Source organism: Sinocyclocheilus grahami, unplaced genomic scaffold (assembly GCF_001515645.1).
Source record: "Sinocyclocheilus grahami isolate Dianchi unplaced genomic scaffold, SAMN03320097.WGS_v1.1 scaffold1497.1, whole genome shotgun sequence".
NCBI lineage: Eukaryota > Metazoa > Chordata > Actinopteri > Cypriniformes > Cyprinidae > Sinocyclocheilus > Sinocyclocheilus grahami.
The window spans coordinates 57,867-69,003 of record NW_015506676.1 but is presented as its reverse complement, the minus strand read 5'-3'; the positions used below and the strand labels follow the sequence as shown (position 1 = coordinate 69,003).

The 11,137-nt window shown below is 36.1% G+C and overlaps 1 protein-coding gene across 1 annotated transcript in view; it reads left to right on the top strand.

The window, feature by feature from the left end:
- Nucleotides 1-11,021, top strand: part of LOC107570722 (mothers against decapentaplegic homolog 4-like) — a 17,404-nt gene extending 6,383 nt beyond the window's left edge. Inside the window, exons 5-11 of the mRNA XM_016256984.1 lie at nt 1,925-2,134; nt 4,519-4,644; nt 4,785-4,920; nt 6,050-6,124; nt 6,527-6,695; nt 8,484-8,622; nt 10,287-11,021. Of these exons, the coding sequence (XP_016112470.1) occupies nt 1,925-2,134; nt 4,519-4,644; nt 4,785-4,920; nt 6,050-6,124; nt 6,527-6,695; nt 8,484-8,622; nt 10,287-10,498 (1,067 nt within the window). The 3' untranslated portion in view covers nt 10,499-11,021. The remainder of the gene's footprint in view (nt 1-1,924; nt 2,135-4,518; nt 4,645-4,784; nt 4,921-6,049; nt 6,125-6,526; nt 6,696-8,483; nt 8,623-10,286) is intronic.
- Nucleotides 11,022-11,137: the final 116 nt, after the last annotated feature.

Sequence of the window (11,137 nt, the reverse complement as noted above, 5' to 3'; positions counted from 1 at the left end):
GCACGGTTATGGCGATGGCCGGACCTTCATAAGAACGAGTTGAAACAAGTCAAGTACTGCCAGTTTGCCTTTGACCTGAAGTGTGACAGCGTGTGTGTGAACCCTTACCATTACGAGAGAGTCGTGTCTCCAGGAATAGGTCCGTTTGATGTTCATTTTAATAGCGTGAAGCTCATTCACGATGGCCTCGATTTAAGCCAACTTATCCTGTGTTTTCTTCCAGACTTATCCGGACTCACACTGTCAGGCTCTGGTGAGTGATATTCTATTGAAAAATAATTGGTTTTCCAAATTAAAAGGGATAATTCACCCAGAAATGAAAATTTACCTGCCCTCATGTTGTTCCAAACCTGTATGAGCTTCTATCTTGTGTGGAACATAAAAAAGATATTTTGAAGAAAGTTGGTAACCAAGCAGGTGATGGTCACTATTGACTTCCATAGTAGTTTTTTCCCCATACTATGGGAGTCAATGGGGATCATCTACTGTATCTATAAATATCTATAAAGACATGCGTACGGGTTTGGAACAACATGAGGGAGAGCAAATGATGACTGAATTTTTATTTTTGGGGGAAATGTCCCTTTAAGGGCACAGACAGTAGCAGATGTATTAGGCTGCTGTCACTTTAAGACCTACTATTATGTATATAAACCCATTTTTAATTTACATACAAATATACAGTGCTTAACAAATTTATTAGACCATCATCACCACCCAAAGTAAGGTTTGTGCTGCTGCTGCCCTAATATAATTACTGTTGTTACCCATGAATTTTCTAATTGACTGTTTAACAAGAAAGGCAGAAAAAATAGTAAAGCACTTTATTATTATTATTTAATTCAGATGCCCAATTAAAGTCAACAACAGTGACTGTGGAAAAGTACATAAAACCAGTGCAGCAAGAATGCAAGCTGTTATCAAGGCTAAAGGCCATGCAAAATATTACATTTTTTGGTTGTTATGTGTGAATAAAAACTATTTAGTTGTTTCAATTAGCTATTTGCCTAATAAATGACAATACAGTTTTTAGTTTTAAACTGTTTTTGACAGATTCCTAAAATATTTGTTTTCTCTTTAATAAAATTAAGCACAAACTGTATTGACTGTGATTGGGCATCTGAATAAAAAAAATTATAAAACCGTAAATTTGAGAATTCATGGATACAGCAATTATATTTTAGCATTAGAATCAGTACTGTGACTTAAGAGCTTTCACGCACTGGAGGATTTACCATTACAGAAACATAAAAAATGATTTTGGTAATCACCAATACTGTTAGTTTAGGGCAGGTGTGGTACGAACCTTATATTACAACCTTACTAAGCACTGTATATACACAAATATGTATATATAAATACTATACATATATGCGTGCGTGTGTGTATAGCAGGTTTATTAGACTGCTGTCACTTTAAGACCCAAAATTGTGTGTTTTTTTTGCACTGATCCAATTTACTGACACATCCGATATTCTAATAACCCAACTGTTCATGTTCATTTAAGACATAACCGACTGTGTTTACGTGAATACTCACCAAAACTGACATTTCAACATAATTGTGTGTGCATTTGCCCATTCAAGTGCGATAAGAACTTCGCTTTTATTCGTCGATGCAAAGGTCAATAGATTTTTGTTATAAATTCTGTCATTTAAAATTTTTAATTTTTTTTTAGTTATCGTCTCATTTTTGTCTCTGGAAAAAATGTTGTTGATGAAAACTGACGAAAATTCAATTTGAAGAGTCAAAGAAATTCATACTGTTGTGAATTCTCCTAAAGAGTCAAAAAAGTGCAGTCAGCATGTAATGACTTGCCTCCCGTCTGAAATGACCATCGGTGACCGTTTTTAGCATCCAGATGCATCAGATGCGGGTTCATTTTGGCGTGCTGTAATGTGTATGTCTACGTGATTGTTTGCAGGTCCGTCGGGTCTGATGGTGAAGGATGAGTATGATTATGAAGGCCAGCAGTCTCTTCCCAGCTCTGAGGGACACATGCAGACGATTCAACACCCTCCCTCTCGACCGATGGCCCCGGAGCCCTTCAACACGCCCGTCATGCTCCCGCCAGCAGAGGGCAGCGGCTCGGCCTCCACCTCCGCCTTCTCCAGCATCGCGGTGGGATCCGCAAGTACGACACGACACAGTCCCTCCCCCGTATCCTCAAACGCATAGGCCATGCTGAAAAGCTTTCTCGTTTGTGGAAGCGTTGTATTCTCGATTGGTGTTTAATAGGGCTGGGCACCGTAGAGCTTCTGCTGTAGCGTTTGTACCTTTACGTTATTTACACACCAGAACGACACGGAAACGAGCTAATGCGAAAACACTGAGTGGGACGTGTTGAGCAGCTTCCTGTAGATGTGAATGTGCAAATCCATATGTGACTCTGGAGCACAAAACCAGTCGCTGGGGGATATTTGTAGCAATAGCCAACAATACATTGTATGGGTCACAATTATAGATTTTTCTTTTATGCCAAAAATCATTAGGATATTAAGTAAAGATCATGTTCCATGAAGATATTTAGTAAATGTCCTACCGTAAATATATCAAAACTTCATTTTTGATTAGTAATATGCATTGCTACAAACTTCATTTGAACAACTTTAAAGATGATGTTCTCAATATTTAGATTTTTTTGCACCCTCAGATTCCAGATTTTCAAATATTGTTCTATCCTAACAAACCATACATCAATGGAAAGCTTATTCGTTCAGCTTTCAGATGATGCATAAATCTCAATTTCGAAAAATTGACCCTTATGACTGGTTTTGTGGTCCAGGGTCACATATGCAAATGTATTTCTGTGCATTTACACTGCACTGAAGGCATACATTTGATCAGTTCATGCAATCCCTGGGAATCGAACTCGTGAGCTTCTCGTTGCTACCGAATATAGATATATATATATATATATATATGTTGTAAGGTATAAAACATAAATGCACCAAATGCATCTATGCATCAAAAAACAACTATTATTAGTGATGCACCATAATCAAAAACGCAGAAAGCTGTCATTAAAGTTTTGGTTTAGCTAAAAAACTAAGTTTAATTAATATTCAATTCATTCAGTTTTTATATCAGCTTTTTAATGATATTTTAATTAATTGAAATACTGTTGTTGAAGCATTTAACAGTGGCTGTAATAAAACTTGTTCACGACAGATTTATTCAAACATACATTAGGTTAAGATTAAAATATGAGTATGTAGTGTTTTTGTGTATGTGTTATACTAAATTATGTACATTTACATTTTAATTAAACCTAACCGTATGTATGTAACAATATAATATAATAACATAAAACACATCCATTTAGCCAAAAACCGAAAACAAAATGTATTTATTAATTGGATATATTTTGATTAAATATAATTTAACACCCAAATAAAAAATTAGTTCTATATAAAATTAAAATTTCACATTTTTACATCAACACATTTGCACATTTCATTAATTTGTTTTAAATGTTTCATTATTTCACATTAAAGAGCGACAAAACCACATTTATTTTGTTTCTTGTGTGTTTCATATCAAAAGTGAAAAAGCACAAAGCTTAATGCGATAATTTGATGGTAGGCATGCAGTAATTAATGTTGAGTGAAGTTTTGTTAATGCATCAACAGAAAACAGCACAGACTAAAAGATCTCGCTTCATCAGAATGACAAATCTACATGAATTCAGTCCTAGCGTTCACACAGCTGGCTTGTTTACCTGTTGTAGTTTATCCACGTTGTGTGCATGCAATTAAACCTGATTTTAGCTCTCCAAAACGGTTTCAGTTGGCAGGATTTTAGTGCATCGCTATATATTATGATTTGTATCGATGCCGTGATATTAAATCGCTCGTACAGTGATGCACGCTTGTGGTGTGTGCTGATGTGTGCACGGGTCAAAGACGAAAAAGGGTTTAAGCATAAAAACAATAAGTGTAATACTGCTTTAAATTGTTGTTGTTTTCCCCCAAAAAATTTAAAAAGTTTTCTGTTTAATTTAATTGCAATTTTGTTTTTGTTTTTCTGAGCAAAAAATAAATATCATACATTTTTTTCCCCTAATTTACAGAAGAGACCCAGAAAAATGTCATTCAGTGTAACAATCGTGTCAGGCATATTTACCACAAAAATCAATTTATGACACATTAAACGACTAATTACTTTAACCCCAAGTACTAATTAGTTTACACTTTTTAATTTTGCCACTATCCTAAGTTTTGCCCATTTGTCAGTAAGATTTTTTTACTCCTTTAAAACACAATTAAATTTAATATGCTCCCTTATCATTTTATATATTTTAATATGTACACAGCAGAATAAGCATGTTTGAATTTTTACATAAATATTGTGTTGCACTGAACGACAATGTAACATTATTTCAACCAAATTTTGACATTTTGTTTATTTGGAACCTTAAAAGTAGACACTGCACTTACATTTAATGTGCTTTCTATGGACATTTAATGATGCGGACATCTTACCGTCTTTGACCCGCATGCCGCCCTCTCTCCCCAGCTCAGCCCAATAGCGTTCTCTCAGGAAGCCACAGCAGCGATGGTCTGCTGCAGATTGCCTCGGGGACGGGGCAGGGCTCACAGCAGAATGGCTTCCCCCCCGGCCAGCCCTCCACGTACCATCACAGTAAGCCATCAGTGAACCTCCACCCAGCAGCTCCACCTAGAGTCCGAAAGCTTTTCAGCATCTCCTGCATTCAGTATCCAGAGCACGAGTAAACCTGATGTCCGGTGTCAGACGTGCACTCTCTGCTCTTCTGTCCACAGACACCAGCTCCAGCTGGACGAGGAACAGTAACTTCACCCCCACTGTGCCTCACCATCAGAACGGCCATCTACAGCATCACCCGCCCATGACCCATCCAGCACACTACTGTGAGTGTCTCACCTCAGCCGGAACATAGCATAGAAACACACTGAGCTCCAGTCTAGAGCTTCACAAACGGCCTTCTGGATGTTATAATGAAGAAGGTGCAAGAGGCTGCGGCGTCACGTCTAAAGCCTGTTGTTAGACACAAAAGCAGAGTGACTATATTAGGAAACATTACAATTCGGAAAAATTTTAATACAAAAAAATAAAGGCACAGATTTTCTGGAAAAAAAAACAAACAGTTTATAGGGCCCTATTATTGTTAAATACAAAAAAAAAACTAAACAGTTATAGGGTGCTATTACTGTTAAAAAAAATAATAATTTAATACAGAGGGGGGGAAAAAATCAAGTTGTTTTTTTTATGAATTCAATTCGTTGCACACATGATTTTTGATTATTTAAATTCAATTAAACCATTCAAATGGAATCCAGGAAAATTTAAACGGAAAACACAGAATTTGGTAAAAATAAAACTGAATTTGAAGAGAGAAAAAAAGTATTCATAAGGCTCTAAAAATTTCTTTTTTTAATTAAACTTTTAACTAATTTATTAGTTAAATAGTATGTTTGATGATTTCAATTAACTATACATGTTTTTTTATTTTTAAAATTGAATTTAAATGGAGTCCAAAAATAATAAACGGGGGAAAAATTGTATTAAAATAGAATTTGAAGACATAAATATAATGGAATTTGGGGAAAAGTTAAATGGATTTTAATAATCGCCACCCATCACAGAAAGGAGACAAAGAACATTATCAAGTTTTATATATATATACATATTTTTGTTTTGTTTATTGCTTTCTTTAACCCTTTAACTGTCACTCACATTTTTAAACACAGACGTGAAAGTGCACTATCCAAACTTACATTTTTATCATTCATGAATGAAAACATTTTGTAACATGATTTTGATGTACCATTTTCATGGTAATGCAATGCCTGAAGTCTTAGACCTTTCCAACGATATATAGCTTGTCATGATTAGATTATGATTTAATTGTAATCTAGTGAAGTAAACTTCAGAGGGGACGGGTGACAAGAGGTTAAACGTGTCATTATCGTACCAGCAAAATAATATTGATCAACTTCTAATTTGTATGTAGTGAGATATTAGTACATAAACCAATTTCAATATGTATTTATTTTTGCTGTAACAGTTGTCTGGAGTTTTCCTCAACAGTAGCATATGCAACAAGGGATAACATATACACTTATGATTATCTACAAAACATGTATATATTGAATAAAGCATGTCTTAATTATTTTAAGCTTAAATACTTTCAGTGGTGTGTAAAGTACCTGAAAGCCATACTCAAGTAAAAATACAGATATCTTACCAGAAAATGACTTGAAGTCACCGTTTAGAATATTACTCGAGTAACAGTCTTAAAGTATGTGATATTTATTGTACTTAAGTACGAAAAGTATTTTTTAAATCTTAAACGTACTTAAGTATTGAAAGTAAAAGTACAAGTAAATGCAAAATGGAGAAGAAGCAAATAAATATATATATATATATAAATGTTCATACACAGCTTGAGTAGCAAGATTGTGTTCAGTTTTAACTCTTTCTTCCATTTAGTATTTTTGGGTAAGAATAAGAAGCACTTCATCTGGTACTTGCCTGTTTTCAGACTGCACATCGGGAAGGGCGTCCAGCTGGAGTGTAAAGGCGAAGGCGATGTTTGGGTTCGCTGTCTGAGCGATCACGCCGTCTTCGTCCAGAGCTACTACTTGGATCGTGAAGCTGGCCGCGCTCCTGGAGACGCCGTGCACAAGATCTACCCCAGCGCATACATCAAGGTTAGAACGAGAGGGATGTCAAGCTTGACAGAGAGGTTTAGGATTTTGAAAAATTAAATGTTTGTTAGGATAGGACAATATTTGGCCGAGATGCAACTATTTGAAAATCTGGAATCTGAGGGTGCAAAAAAATCTAAATATTGAGAAAATCATCTTTAAAGTTGTTCAAATGAAGTTCTTAGCAATGCATATTACTAATCAAACATTAAGTTTTGATATATTTATGGTAGGAAATGTATAAAATATCTTGATGGAACATGATCTTTACTTAATATCCTAATGATTTTTGGCATAAAAGAGAAATGTATAATTGTGACCCATACAATGTATTGTTGGCTATTGCTACAAATATCCCCCAGCGACTCAACACTGCTTTTGTGCTGCAGGGACACACATATATTTTTAGTTACTTTAGCATCAAGTTGAACTAAATGAAATTAAGACCTGACCAGCTGAAATAAGTTTAAGGTTCTGTTTTTTTATTTAATTTTGAGTTAAAGATCATTTTATGTCGCCAAACAGGCGCCTTTGCATTTCCTTTCTAAACAATCTTCTGCCATGGTCTTGTCTTTCTCAGCTCACTCTCGTCAGTCAGCTGGACTCGCTCTCCTCACGTGATAAATAATAATGCCGTAATAAATGCCGCGGTAGGTAACTGAAAACACTGTCTATCGCAGCAAGCCTAATCTGGAGGCAGCTGACAATCCTCAGACAAGTTTTGATGGCATTTTTGCTTTCATCTTTGGATCGCGGAAAATACAAACGACTCGTTTCAGCGGTTAAGAGTCGACTCTTTTTATTTTATTTATTTTTTTTTTTGAGAGAGAGAGAGACTAACTTTATTTATGATGCACTTTTAGCTTTACAACTTTGCACACTGTTTGCATTCACATTACACACATCATGAAAGCTCATTTTGAAAAACTCTTTAAATTGCAGATTTTAATAGCATAGACATTGGTGTTGTTTTAAAACAAAGTAGCTGCCTAAACAAGTGTGGCTCTGTAGTAATGTCAGAGTCTTCCAGACTGATTTCTGCTGTCGGAAGCTTGTTTCTGCCACGGAATAAAGAAAATAAAGGAAATTGAGACTTTGAATGGAACTCTGACTGTTTTCTTGCAGTTGCGCGTTTTTATCTCACAATTTGCCTTGAATAATTATAATATTAATATAATTGTATCAAGTATACTAAATGTCTTTCCATAAATTAAACTTTCTCTGAAGTCCTGAAGCGGGTTGCCATATACTGTATATATTTTTTTTTAATTTAAGTTTAAGTTCTAGTAATTTTGTCTGTTTTTGTAATTTTTATTATTTTGATGTTTTTTATTACTTTTATTCTTTATATTTGTAAATATATGTATATAGCTTTTAATAATGTTAATTTTAGTGTCTTTAGTACATCAAGTTGAACAAAATTAAATTCAGACATTTTTAAAATAAACAAACTGAAATAATATATTTTATTTCAAGTAACTAATTTTGAATGTTTTTTTTAGTTTCGGATTTAGTTAACAGTACTGACACTGGTATCAGATTATCCGTTAAAAAGGGTCTGTGCCTTCCTCAATCTTAACAAGTTCTTTAAACTCAAAAATTATGTTTTTTACTTGTGGATCCAAGATCAGTAAGCTAAGCTTTTTTAAGCCATTACATTATAGAGATGTAGTAGTTTCTTTAACTTGTGTATCAGTTTGTGAAAAGGTTATATATGTGTATATACTAACACGAACACACTTGACATTGCGCATCTGAAGTTGAAGCCGCAGCTCCTGCTCTGTCCTGCAGGTGTTTGATCTGCGTCAGTGCCACAGACAGATGCAGCAGCAGGCGGCGACGGCACAAGCAGCGGCGGCCGCTCAAGCAGCAGCGGTGGCCGGAAACATCCCCGGCCCCGGATCCGTGGGAGGAATCGCTCCTGCTATCAGTAAGTGCTCCTAATGTTCACACTCCTGAAGTTTGCCATACTTGGAAATACAGTCATATAGTCTCGAACCTGTTAGTTCGTTTGAGTTTCCCTCTTTTCTTCGCTTGTAAAAGTGCCGTGCGCATTTTACTTTCACTTTCGAATTCAAGCAACAACAACGTCAAACTCATAGAACTTTTATTAACAAAACGAATAAAAATACACCATATATGCCTAATAAAATAACAAATTACTTAGGCTACACAAAGTTTAAATGGGTATATAAAACTGAAAATCAGCAAACACTGTGGAACCAAATAAATCAGAAACACAGAACGTTTATTAGCAAAACGAATAAGAAAGCTTGGAGGCACGGCATGTACACCTTGATGTAAAATAAAATACACAAAGTTTAAATAAAGTAATTAGCAAACACTATGGAACCAAATAAATAAGAAACGAATGTTTAAATAAACTTCCAGTCAATAGGCTTTTCAAAATCTAAAATATTGCCAAACAGGCGCCTTTGCATTTCCTTTCTAAACAATCTTCTGCCATGGTCTTGTCTTTCTCAGCTCACTCTCGTCAGTCAGCTGGACTCGCTCTCCTCACGTGATAAATAATAATGCCGTAATAAATGCCGCGGTAGGTAACTGAAAACACTGTCTATCGCAGCAAGCCTAATCTGGAGGCAGCTGACAATCCTCAGACAAGTTTTGATGGCATTTTTGCTTTCATCTTTGGATCGCGGAAAATACAAACGACTCGTTTCAGCGGTTAAGAGTCGACTCTTTTTATTTTATTTATTTTTTTTTTTGAGAGAGAGAGAGACTAACTTTATTTATGATGCACTTTTAGCTTTACAACTTTGCACACTGTTTGCATTCACATTACACACATCATGAAAGCTCATTTTGAAAAACTCTTTAAATTGCAGATTTTAATAGCATAGACATTGGTGTTGTTTTAAAACAAAGTAGCTGCCTAAACAAGTGTGGCTCTGTAGTAATGTCAGAGTCTTCCAGACTGATTTCTGCTGCAGTAGTATTATGTACGGAAGCTTGTTTCTGCCACGGAATAAAGAAAATAAAGGAAATTGAGACTTTGAATGGAACTCTGACTGTTTTCTTGCAGTTGCGCGTTTTTATCTCACAATTTACTGACTTTTTCCTGCAGAATTGCAAGTTTATATTTAGCAATTGCAAGTTATGCATTTGAAATTATTGCTATTTTTTTATTATTTATTTTTAAATCTTGAATTTATATCTCAAATTGATAATTACCCCCCCTAATTACAATTCTGGCCCCCCCAGAATTCTTAGCTTACATATCGCAATGTTTATTTTTCTCAGAATAATGAGTTTATATCATCTTTTTTGACAGATTAAAAAAAAAAAAAAAGTGACTTGCAACTTATCTTTAAAATCTTGTTTTTTGTTATGTTGTGAATTTATCTCTCTCCGTTCTGACTTTTTTCCTCAGAATTGTGTTTTTATAAAAGTTTACATCTTGCAATTTTTTACTTTTTTCTCAGAATTAAAAATAAAAAAAATGCGCAATCACCTTTGTACTTTTTAATTGCATGGTGGAATCCAGCTTCCATAGTTCTGAATCTGTTTCGGTGTAAAGTGCATGATGTGGTCACGTGTTATCATGGACTCACTCGATGTCAATCGCTCGTGTAGGTTTGTCTGCGGCCGCTGGCATCGGTGTGGACGACCTCCGCCGGCTCTGCATCCTGCGCATGAGCTTCGTCAAGGGCTGGGGTCCCGATTACCCCCGACAGAGCATCAAAGAGACGCCCTGCTGGATCGAGATCCACCTGCACCGCGCGCTGCAGCTGCTGGACGAGGTCCTGCACACCATGCCCATCGCCGACCCCACGCCGCTGGACTGAGATCAGACACTGGACCTGACAAACCCAGTACCGCCGAACGATGCAGAGAGACCAACGGGGTTCAGAGGTCAACGTCACGGCTGCGTTTATTTCATTTGCTTCTTTTTTTGCATGTGTTGCTTTTGTTTCCTAACATTCGGACCTTGAAGTGCACAGGACCCAGTGTTGTAGTAACCAAACCGATCATCTAAAGCTTCACAAGTGTTCTGCATGAAGATGATGTGCGTGTTTGCCAGCTCTGCAGAGGTGCATGCTGGGATTCAGTTGAGCTGTTTAAATGAATCTGTTCTTAGGGATGCTGTTGCTTCACTAGCCACTAGAGTCCCCCATCGTGTCAATCAGACTGTCTAATTTCAGATTGCCTTTTTTTCTCATCATCTCTTAATGCAAACCAGAGTCTCTCGGGCCAAACGTTTAAAAGCTGTCATGTGCAGTGGTCTGGAAGTACGACGGCTGGAATAAAAACATCACAATAATCCACAAATAATCCACAGCACTCCAGTCCATCAGTTAATGTCTTGTGAAGCCAAAATCTTAAAAGTTTAGAGCTGTTTTGGCTTGATCTGTGCAGATTTCTCTCCTGATTCAGACTAGAACACTTTTTCACTGGAGGAAGTGTTATTATGGATTATGGACTCT